The sequence below is a fragment of the Manacus candei genome, unplaced genomic scaffold, assembly GCF_025592945.1.
Source record: "Manacus candei isolate 608988 ecotype Guabito, Panama unplaced genomic scaffold, ASM2559294v1 h1tg000061l, whole genome shotgun sequence".
Classification (NCBI taxonomy): domain Eukaryota; kingdom Metazoa; phylum Chordata; class Aves; order Passeriformes; family Pipridae; genus Manacus; species Manacus candei.
In genome coordinates, this window is record NW_026138109.1 from 8,412,976 (window position 1) to 8,425,230 (window position 12,255).

At 39.1% G+C, this 12,255-nt stretch overlaps 1 protein-coding gene across 3 annotated transcripts in view; it reads left to right on the plus strand.

Annotated features, from left to right (window-relative positions):
- Positions 1–12,255, plus strand: part of KIAA1328 (KIAA1328 ortholog) — a 172,251-nt gene that overhangs the window by 133,825 nt on the left and 26,171 nt on the right. For all 3 annotated transcript variants that reach the window (XM_051804490.1, XM_051804491.1, XM_051804492.1), the window contains 2 exons: positions 3,342–3,526; positions 9,143–9,251. In XM_051804490.1, the coding sequence (XP_051660450.1) occupies positions 3,342–3,526; positions 9,143–9,251 (294 nt within the window). The remainder of the gene's footprint in view (positions 1–3,341; positions 3,527–9,142; positions 9,252–12,255) is intronic.

Consider the following 12,255-nt stretch of genomic DNA (forward strand, 5'->3'; position numbering starts at 1 on the left):
CACATAGTTAATTATTGCACTATCCCTTTCCCTTCTTGGTCTGCACACCCTTCAGTTTAAGTGTCATTTTAAGATTTGACACTCTATCCTTACTTGAGCAAAACTTCAGCATGAGCTATCTTGTATTAAATACTAAACAATGAGGCTCTAACTAGTTGCTTACTGAGCCTATAAATGCAAATACATTTGTTTATGGTATTTACCATAAATTAGCTTCTCTAACTTCTTCATGGTGTCTGCTTGAATTGCCTCTGTCATTGCATTATTTAAAGCAGAACTCAGTATTCTAGAGGTAACTGCACCATGTAAAAGGTGTATGTGGTATCATCTCCCTTATCTGCAAGCCAAAGGTCACTGTCTTCACAGGAGGACTGTAGGTTGTAATTAAATGTGCTTTAAAAACCCAGAAAGCATCCAAATAATGACAACCTCACTGTTTTTAAGTGCTGTTAATCATCCAAGTCCAGGCAAATGGAATTTCAGGTCCTGTATTATCAGAGAAATCTGGTCAAGTATTAGACCTGTAAGCCTCTTTAAGCAACTACCAGGATCTAAAACCACCTCTTGCTTTACTTGGGGTTGCAGGTATTAGTAGGTTAATAATTTCATATAATTCAAATAAGATACTAATTTAGTTCACCATAAATTTTAAAAACACTTTGCAGTATTATTAGTAGTCACATGGTTTGAAGCCCTAAAGTAAACGGAGGTTATTCAGAGAAGTTATATCCAACACTTCAGCCAGTTATTATAGGTCATAAGCTATTATATACTGTTCTGCATTAATAATGCAGGAGTAATACTAATTGTCCAACAGGCTCAGTGGGCCCTATTAAACAATGTCTTATACAGCACATTGATTTGAAACTTTTAATTTAGCTATCATTTTCTGACTTTCCCTCAGATCTACAATAACTTCAGTCCTGTAAGCTTTTAGGTAAAAGATTCATGTGATTCAACTCCACAAAGCTGTATCCCAAACTCAGTGACAGTCTTTGGGTTGCCAATGCAAAAGACACTTTTTTATGGTTTTAATTTCTTTTTGTAACGGGGCTTTTTATGATGGGAACTGATGATGTGTACGTGTTGGGAATCCTCATTTAAACCAGTAGTTTAAACCAGAGAACAGAATTTGAAAGCAGTAGGTTGTCTTTACTGAGAGAAAGATGGGTCTCCATAACCTCTTGTCTGGCCAGAATGTCTTGAGATTGATGTGTCTGCAGAGACTGAAGTCATGCTTCCTCCTTGTCACCAGATTTGCCTCCTGGCTCTATCTGTGCAATTGTTTACAATCTTGTGCTGAAGTTCATATAGAACCATAATGGTTCTGGTTAACTTTCTCTTTTCTTACTTCACTCAACGTGCTGCACTTGTTGCACCAGATGCTCTCCCACCAGTTTGCTTGCATATTCTCTATCCTCCTTAAAAGTACCTCTGTTCATTCATCTCACCTCTTTGTCTCCCCTCCTCTCATCCATTTTCTTCTTGAATCAACTTGTCACCATCCCTGGAGGCTGTGGTGGGGGGAAACAGTTTTCCCCCTGAAGTTATAAAATGGCAAAACCCCAGGGGGTGGTGACCCTTGAAGTTTTGAGGTTTTACCCAATGAGCGCTTCTGCAAAATATAAACATATCACAAGCAGAACAGAAGAGAAGGTAGTTGTAGTTGTTGTGGAAGAAGTAGCCATGTTCTAAAGCCACGAGCTGAAGGGGCAAGAGCCCCTCTGGGGGGCCACGGCCCCCCAGGCCCCCAACTGGGGTCATAGAAACTCAGAAACAGTGTTAAACTGGACTGAGGTCTGTGACTGAGAAGCTAAAGAAGTTTTCTCCATCGTGAGTGAGCAGAGACAGAGCAGCAGCAGAAGCAGCGTCCAGAGATTGTGGCTAAGAGCCAAGAGATAACTGAAGAAGCAGCAACAAACATGCAGCCAAGGAAGACACAGAGTTGTCTGAGAGAGCCGAGAGAGAGCCAACAGCAGAGAGAGAGAACTAAGCTCAAACAGAGACAGAGTTGGGGTAAGAAACTGAACCAAAAACCCCAAACTCCTTCTGTGACCTTTCCTAAGTGGAAAGGATGGACTCCTACTGAATGGAAGTCCTAAAACTGCAGCAGCACTGCAGAGAGGAGCTAAAAAGCTCTGAGAAAGAATGCAGAGGGGGTGACCTTGGTCCCCCCCACTGCTTGAGACAGAGCACAGAGCTCTGTAGGGAACTTGAATCCCCTGAAGATAAAGACCGTCACAAAGACCCCCGCGCTTTGTGATATGACGTGGTGATAGCGCCCTTGTCCTGGGAAACACAGCCCACGGAAAAGAAGACCCTCGTTTGAAGAGGAGTGGCCGAGAGGGCTTGGATACCCCCTCGTGTGTACTGGCAGAGATCCAGCTACTGCTGCATGAGAAGAGGATAGATGCCTGCTGCCTTAGAGACATTGCTGCTCTGAGAGTAGAAAGGGATCTTTTCCTTCTTCCCTCCTGGACTTTTAGTTGGAGGGGAGGAGAGATTTGATCCATTGTAAATACTTATGTCATGGTAGAGATAATGAAGATTGTATATAATGTATTGTAGTATTTATTTTGTACAGTCATTAATATATATTATTAATATAATATATAATATATATTCCCTTTCCCCCATTTTAAGTCTTGTGTAGTGTCTGGAGAAACCATCTCACACTGGGTTGAGATGTGGGAGGGGGCTTGGACTAGGGAATTGGATTTTTGGGGCTCTCAAACCATGACAAGGCTTTTAAAAAATATGTAGATGTGGAATTTCGGGACATGATTTAGTGATGGCCTTGGCAATGCGGCTTTATAAGTGAACTCGATGATCTCAAAGGTCTTTTCCAACACAAATGATTCTGTGATTTTATGATCTTCTTTCCTTTTGCAAACTACACTTTCAGATTTCTCTTCACATAGTCTTCTCTGTTTCCCCTTGATTCTAGCAGAGTGAGCGTTTTTTAAACTACTCTTTCTTACATTTGAGGTCCATTGTGCTGGAGAAAGTACTTTGCATGTCTTCATCCCACTTGTTCTGTCCTAACCACTTGAGAAATCTGGGATCTAACGTTTTAGGCAATGTGCCCAATGCTACAAAACTCCAAATACAATTGTCAGAGTGCTGCTGGCTGCTGCTAACCAAAAACTTCTGATAAAGTGGGTTGGTTACTCTTAAAGCCTTAGGCATCTTGCTTTCAGAAATGATAAATGGATTCAGCAAGAGCTCAACCAGCAGCATAGTGTTCATGCTTCTGGAGAGAGAAAGTAAGGTAGAGGGCTGGGTGCACCATTAGTGGGCTGAATGCATCATGCAATAGCTTGATATTTCTTTCCTCCCAGTGTCCCGATGTTGAAACATGAAGATTATTTACTGAGGACACCTCCAGTGAGCAAGAACTCCAGAACACGAGGGAGCAGTCGTGGGAGCAGTTCGGGAAAGAAAATAGTTGGTTTTGGTGCAAACGTGGAAGATGGGAAAACCCTTCTGATGCAGACCAAGAGGGAAGGCACCAAGTCCAGGAAAGGTAAGGAGAAGCAATACTGCATTGCAGGACCATGAGTGTGCTGGTGGCATTTAGAAGTTATGCATATGTGTGTTCAAGAGTATTATCAGTAAAATGCACAATAAAAGGGAGGGGATTGCAGGTTGTTTAAAACAACCTAAGAAAAGGTAACTACATTTAAAGCAATAAAACCCATTTTCAATAACAAGTGGTGGTCTTGGCTGCTGTTCCTGGTGAAAAGATAAAAATAGCCCTTTAGTCTCAAAAAGCTGCTTCAATGATTTATTATTTTATTTCCCAAAAGTGCAGTGGGGTTTGCTCTTTAAATGTAATCCTCTTTGCGTTCTTTTCCTGCTCAAGTGATGACTTCTCCATCACAACCTGCTATTTTGCCACACAAGGGATATCTGTATTGCTGGAACCTATCCTGCCCTTAGCTTAGTACCTCCACTTAAGGAGCAGAGGAGCAAAGTCTTTCTTAGGAAGGGAAAAGGTTGGGAACAAAAGCTGCTTGGATGTTTCACTGCTGAGCCTTGAACATAATCCTTGGTTCACTTATGAACCAGCTTTTTTTTTTTATTTTAACTTGTCAGCCAGTTTGCTGTATATGTCAGCATAAAAATAAAGAAAATGGCAAAATGAGAAGAAATGTGGTGCAGTTCTCAAAGGAACAAATAACTTATGTTATTGGTTAAGACCATACCAACATTAGAAAGCAGTCCCTGTGAAGAAACTTTCAAAAGGGTATCATCAACCAGGACCCAAACAGTGGCTGAGGTTAATCTCTTCCAAGACACAGCTACAAAAGTTGGAAGCCTGTAAAGGGCTTGTGTCCAAAAAAATCAATTTCTAATTTGAAACAAAATCATTTTTGACTAACAGGGGTTCAGGACCCATTACTTTTGCTGTATAGTCTGCTGACATTTCACACTTTCTGTTGTGCACAATGAATCCTAATAGTCATTTTATAACATTGCTACACCAATCAATTTAAGCAAGAGAAAGCCGTTACAATTCTGCAAAGTTTCAGGGGCAATTTTCACTGATGGTTTTCTTTTATGTTTTTTTTTTTCAGCTATCTTTTTTTTTTCCTTCTCTTTTCCTCTTCCTTCTGCCCCCCTCCTTCTCAGTACTGCAGTGATGAAATTGAGATTTTTCACAGCTGGATGATGGGTTTTGTTCCTTGGATGGGGATAGTCCCAAAAACGTAATTTATTTGCCACAGATTCAGGGGGGGGAAAAAAATCAACCTGGCCTCTTCTTCATTCATTCATTTCATTTTGTAGTACTTAGGAGAAGTTACAAGCTACATCTGGCTATTGCACATAGCAACTGAGCTGCACCTATGCTGATTTAGTGATTGTAGCGGTCAGCATGATCTCTGAGGATGGTGGGTATCTTTTGCATACACTTACTGGGTTTGCTAGCTTTGAAAGTGTAGAGCTCTGTGGCAAAATTTGACTTATAAATATTGGCACTTGCTGTGATATGAGATAAAGTTCAGAGGAATGCTTTCAAGCTGTGGAACAACCTCAGGTCTATTACTGATTTGAATGGTTGTTTATCACAAGGCAAATTACCTGGCACTAATCACTGAAGTTGAAATCTTCTGTATTTTAGTACCTTTTAACTGGCTTCCTTCTGTTATATGATTTGGACTCCTTTAGCAAGCATACACACACACACTTGTGAAGTGTTTTTATCCATCTTTGGGGATCATCATGACCAAGTGTCAAGTTTTTTAATTCTAACTAGCCTGGACTCTGTCCTTGCTTTTGCTGGATATTCCCATCTGCTGCTGACCTGGGATTTCTGCTTCAATGCCCTGTGGGAAAGGGGAATGAAGTAAACAAGGTGACATCTTGAGGCATGAAAGTTAGTGTTATTTAGTCGCACACCTTAAGGTGGCCTTTTAGTCAGAACACAGCAGTGCTGGATACTGTATACAGAAACAGATTCAATTGAAAAATTCGTGATAGTTGTTAGATGTTGACCTGTTGACCTATTTTTCTCATGCCTTGATCGGTCTGGTCTGTTTGAATTACATGTTCTTCAAGATGATGACTCTCTTCAAGAACACCTTAGTGCAGTGCCAGTGCTGATGTGGGACTTTGGGCTCACTATATTATCTTGCTATACCACTGGAAATGGTGACTGTAGCAAGGGAATGGGGCAACTCATGGTAATGTCTCTCCAGAGCAACATAGGCACTTGCATCAGGTGTAAAATTATTAATTGTGAAACTGTTCCCATCCTGGAATGGTGGAAGGCTTTTCTGCCCACAAGACTGCTCACTTACTGTGAGTATACTGAGTTTGGAAAGGGTGATTTCCTAACAAACCCACTTTTCCTTTCTCCCTGAAGATATTTAGTAATGGGGAGAGGAGTATTGTTAACCTGGCCCTATCACCTCATGGAGTGGAAAGGGTCACTTCTGCTCGTTTTTCAGGGTAGAAACTTACTGGATCAACTTATGCAATCAGTTTTTATTCCCTCACTGTTGCTTTTTGTCTCCTATTTCAGTTTGGTCCTTAATTTTTATTCCCGTGCTTTAGCAGGTGTTTGTGTCTTGCAGTCAAACTTTTTAGTTTTACCAGCAAAACTTTAAGCAGTCGAAGCAAACCTGGAGTCTTAGATCCTTTAAGCAGTAAATTGTTTTCATTGGTGTCACCACTAGCTGTGTCAAAGTGTACTAAAATCTAACAACTTGTCTGGTTAAAAAGCACTGGAGTACAGAAATGTGTGCTTCCCTTCCTTTCTACTTTGGAAAATTTTTCTTTGGGGCTGGGAAACTTAAACTAGATTCTACCCATTGCACTCTGCAATATTGGGCACCTTTCTGTGTTTCTGTTTAAAGTATTCCTCTTTACCCCTTTCCTGAAATACCTCTGAATTGAAACAAAAGAAAGAACTATTTTTCCCTTTGTGTCTATGTTGGACGTAATATATGCTTGGTGTTGTATAGCATGCACAACTTTCCTTTCCATATGTAGAAGAAAGAGCCAGAGAAGGAAAATTATTTTAGCTCATTTTAGCCCTGTACTTTTCCAGGGGCTGATTTTTCTGTATAATGTTTATTTTTCAGTAGTTTTTCTAATGTAGCTTCTTAGGGATTCAGGATCTGGCACTTCTTCCCTTGAGGGAAGACTCTTCCCTACAATCGAATAGAGCAATTAGTTAATATTAGGGAAGTGCTTTGAAGATGTGAAGTACTATATAAATGTTAAGTCTTATGAATATTACTATTATTCAAGTCATAAAGATTTCTTTTATGATTATCAACCTAGATTTCCCTTTGCTTACTTTCATCCCATTGCTGCTTGAACCAACCTCAGCTGTATTTCTTCATTCTTAGTGTTTACACTTCCAAAATACAGACTGCTGTATTTCCCCAGTTTAGTGATGTTTTAGTTGTCTGTTTCTCAAGCAGAAATATACAACTATTTGAGTTGTCTCAAATGATTCTTTAATCTGCTTTAAGTCAGTCTTGTACCAAGTTAGCCAAATTGAAAATAGTATTCTTAACATTACCATTTAGAAGACATCTATAATTGCTCTGGGGGTACCTTGCCTTGCAAGTTTGTTTTTTACTATTTGCTGCTCCAGGTTCTTTCCATTGGTGTCAGATTATCACACCATGTAAGAGCTTTTTCTTTTTTCCAAGGGTAAATTTGTCTGTTCTTTTTCCCTGGTTCTTACTCCTTTAGATCATCTGCAATGTCTCCAGTCTCATACCGTCTTCCAACACCTGCAAATCTAATTAATTTGCTGTCATTTGTATCACCCCAGTTCTCTATGACTTTTCATAAATAATTACCAGTCACTTCATAAATTCATTAACTAATTCCCTTTAGCCCTGAAATATATATCCTTCAGACTAAAGACTTTGTATCTTTTTTTTCCCCTGATAGTTTTTTTTCATCAGCTTTATATAGGCAGGTATTATACATCAACAGGGTCTTCATTATCTTCTACTTGCCAATTTTCTTTTCCTTTATTTTTTCTCATAGTATATTTTAAAATTATTAGTAGCTTGGACATTTTTGGGATCATTATTGATTTAATCATCTTTGTATATTCACTTGTTTTTTGGCACTTTTATTCCCTCAATCGACTTGCATGCTTTTATCAAGATGTATTTTTAAACTTTTTTTGTTTAGATATGCACTTATTTGGGATTTCTTGCTACCCTTGTTTTTTCTCTGTGCAGCTTAACAGCCTCAGTATATTCCTGCTTAGTTTCTTTTCTTGTTTTCTGTTTCTAGCCCTGGTAATATTTTCAAACTTGGGTCTTTGAACAGTCCCCCTGAGTCTGTGTTGGCTACTTCTGAGTCCATATATTTTCTTTTTTGCAGAAATACATCTAGTTTGCTATGAAGGTAGTATGTTGACAATGTGCCAGCCTTTTCTTATATTAGAAATTGAATATATTCTCCTGTGTTCACCAGGTTTTTATTACTTTAGTATTAGTTTCTTAAAATCCAGCTGCCTCATTCCACTGTCATGTGAAATGATTTCTAAATATCTCTTGTTCGATCATAAAACCAAAAGTCTAAGCAAGAGCCTTCCAGTCTTTACATGCATACCCACTCTTCTCATCATGGATTGGCACGCTATCAAGTTACCAGGGACACACAATCAGCATATATCCCCATGATATTTCCAGGAGTTCCTTCACTGATAATTAACTCTTTGTTAGGCGAGATTTTTTTCACTGCATGGTACTGAAGCACAGTTCATTAGAGCAGAGTGATAAGAACCCATTTTTTTATTAGCCTCCTTAAAGTGCACCTTAAAACATAGGGGTTTACTAAATTTTATATATTTGTATAAATCTTAAATCAGTGCAGTATTTTAAATAAACTTAATCCCTTGGACATCTGTAAATTTTGCACTGACGCTGGAATTACAGCCTTGTTGCTTCATGTTTCAGCATGGATGATAGATAATGTTGCTGTTCGCAGAGCTGAGAAATATTTAGTCATGACAGAATTACATAAAGAGCTAAACACTGGTTTGACTTTAATTTTTGCTGATACTTGCGGTTTTTCCTATACTAACTGTTTAGTTAAATGATGTTGGTTGCACAGAACTAATTAGGCTAGATAAAAAAGCTCAAACCCACAGGCTTTTGTGTAGTAGATCATATTACTCCTAATTTTCATATTGCCTTTACCTCTATGCTATTTGTGTAACTAAATCCTATCTATTTGGAGAGTAGAAGAAAGAATGGAGTATCAGTTCTATTTTATTGAAAGCAAAATACTGTTGTATTTACACTTGGAGAAATAACATCTTATAGCATGTCTTGGGAGCTGCATCTGTGAAACAAGCCAAATCCTGTGGATGACTGTAAGAAATGATAACAGTGCGAGTCTGTCAAACTTTGGGCAGTAAGATGGAGGCTGTAGTGTGTGTTTTATTGTACAGATTTGATCCTATCTGGTCCTGAAATGGATGCTGTGCACAGTAGTGTCCACTGATGAGTTCTCTGATTGCCATTTCTCTGTATATGTCTGGCACTCCAAAAGGTTTCAACTTTTAGTCCCAGTGTTCTGTAATAATGCAGAATCGTGAGACATCTGTCCCAAAATTAATAGCCTCTGATGTCTGGCTTGTCTTCACTTCATTCCACAGGGACAACTTCAGGACCTAGGAAGGATGCAGGCACATCTCCTGGGTTGATGGGCAGCAGCAAAGCGCTTGCAACCCCAGGCATATCACCGATCCAGCATGACACTTCACGGTAAGCTGTAGGGTAATCTCTGGTTTAAGATTCTGCAAACACAACCATCAAATTCTCCTAGATGCAGGGAAGTGGCTGAATTTCTATGATGTTTCATGTTCGCGCTAGCTGGATGATATAAACTAAAACCTGCCATATCCTTTTGACATTTATAGTAAGCCTTAAGTTGCTTTTTAGAATAAGAAAAGCAGGAATATGCCAAGTTCTAACATTTTAATTTTACTTAGATTTTGAACAGAAAGTATTTTATGTTGCAAGTCCTGACACATTAAATGCCTTTGTAAATAATTTGTATGAGCACTGTTAACCCTGTTAGGTTTTACATCCACGTGAAGATTTTAATCCCTCTGCATTTGCCTGCCTCTTCCCCCAACCCCATATTTTATCAAATGGCATTTCTTTTAAAATGTTTTGTATGAGAGTTATTTTATGTTTAATGACGAGCAACAAAATCACATTAAGTCAGCAATTCCTGATTATACTATATATCTGCACTAAATGCACTGGAAAAGCAGCATTATAGCTTCTGCTCCAATGAAAAAACTGAAAGCAGCATTGTTGTTACGGTTACGAGTCTGAAAACTTGCCTTCTTTAGGCAGGATTACATCTCTGGTGGTAAATGCCTAGAAGAACAGCACACAATCCTTGCTTTTCTTTGTCATATCCTATGTTTTCTCATAATAAAATCTTTAGTTAAGCAACAAAATAAATGCAGATTGAAATATGAATTTGCAGTATTTGACACCACTACTAGTTAGGTAACTGTGAGGTGGCATAACAAGAATGTGCAGCCATTCTTAAGAAGAGTTAAATGTTTCTTGGAGGATGAGAGGGCTAGAGTCAGATTTAATCTTCTCTTGGCCCAGTGGACTAGGAAAATGTATGCTTGATATCATCCCTGTATTCTTGGCAGAAGCTGGCAGTTTATTTCTATCTTCTGAAGGAACTTGCGATATATAATAGGTGAAAAACCACTATCAATATTGACAAAATTGTACTTCCTTGCTATGGAAACACTTTTTTTTTTCCTTCTGATGGGAGAGTTGATAATTCTGGGAGGATTTAAAAACTGAGCTAGATTAGGCTCTGTTTCCCACAAGTAGCTGTATGTTTAAACTAACAGAAACCACAAGATTGCCTAAGCATTTCTCTTAAAAGGAAGGGTTACCTTTGCAAGCCAGTCATAGCAGATAAAGTGTGTGTAAAGATAGTGCTTGATGCTGTCTAATAGTGCTAAGTTGAGATTCCATTCAAGCACTGAGAAGTAGATATAATTATTCACATCATATGACAACTGCTCAGAAAAAGGAATTTTATTCAAGAGGATTGATGATCTATTCTTTTCCACAGAGGGGAGTAAAATATTTGTTGAAATATGCTGTTAGAAATCATACCAGGTAAAGTGATCAGTAAAAGGAGTCTGATTAGCTGTCATCCTTAAAGGCTTATTTTACCAGTTGATGACAAATTTTGAAAAATCCTGTATTTTTGGAGTGCTTTCTCCCATACTTCCTCATTTGCTTTCCCTCCACTGGTGCTGTAGCTATAATTGACCATAAGCAGCCATGTTGTGCTTTCCCTTACTCATGGCCTTCTCTAATTGAAAATGGTAAATGGACAAGTATTTCTGGGGAAACCTAAAGCTGATTCTGTCCTTCATCAAAAAACCTGCTTGGGCAGCAGGTCAGTCTCAATTTATCACGGAATGGTTATAAGCTTAGACTGCAGGTTTAACTAACTAAATTAATCAATATTGAGAGTTATTGCTGCTATTGTGCCACTAAAGTTAGGGTTTGTCAGCATGTTCATTATGATCTGTGATTTGGGGGGGTTAACAGCTTAACCACAACAGTTGGCATGGATCTGAAACTTGCAACACAAAGCCCTAGACTAAGAGCAAATTTATTTATTCAGCAGTACATGTAAACCTAATTACTTTTGACTATTTAAATTTATAGGACTAGATTCAACTCATGTTTGTGCCAGCTTTAACTAGCTCAAACCCTGGCACCAGGCAGCAGCAGCAACAGAAAGCCTGCCAGGGAGAAGGTGTTGGAAAGCGACATAAGCTCCCTGGCAGCGTGAGGCATCAGGGTGCTAGCACAGCTTCTGGGAAGGGCTGGCTGGATAAGCAGGCATGGCAGGTAGAAGATGTGTTGGCGTGATAGCCTGTCTTGGCAGTGCTCAACTGGAGGCTTCAGTGTGTTACAGCTACCTCCTGCTTGAGGAAGAACTGCTGCAGTCCTACATCCTTCTCTGTCTCGGGATGAATCATGTCTGGAGCAAGAAATAAATGTCCCTAGAAGGTAAACGTGAACCTTAAGAGCCCTAGTGCTACACCTGTAGAAGGACCAGACTTGAAAAATGAATGTGCACAAGGTGATTTCAGTGATATCTCTGAAAGAAAAAAGAAACCCAACCTTTCTTTATGTGGCATCCAGAAATAGGCTAATAGTGAATTTGCTTGCCCATCATGCTTCTATGCCTGCCTGTCACTGCCTTTCCTAATAGAGCCAAGCTGAAAGTTTGGCTACCCAATGTTATTAAACCAAGTGTCTACACCTGCATGAAGCCCTTAGAATTATGTTCACAGCAGGTCTGGAAAGCTTTTCTACTCCATGTGCTTATTTATCTAGATCAAAAAAATCACAGGCGAGGTTAGGGCTGGGCAAATTTGGAAGAGTAAGTTTGTTCCTTACCCCTAAAGCATAATTATTCTGATTGTCTTAAACATTTCCTTTTTGGTGATCAGGGGCACCTTTCTCATAACTGGCATTTGCCTAGAAGAAAGAGTCTGTATTTTTGCTTTTGAGCTGGAGGGACAGTGGAAAGGGGAAGCAGTGGCATATTGATGCTTTCTTTTACTAATTAAGAAGTTTTTACATAAACTAGATCTTACCTTAGCCATAATCAGGTACTGATTTCAGCAAAACAAGTGTTGTGTTGCACACAGAAGAGAAACTACTCTAAATTAAAGTATTCAGCTATTTTTGAAAAAAAAAA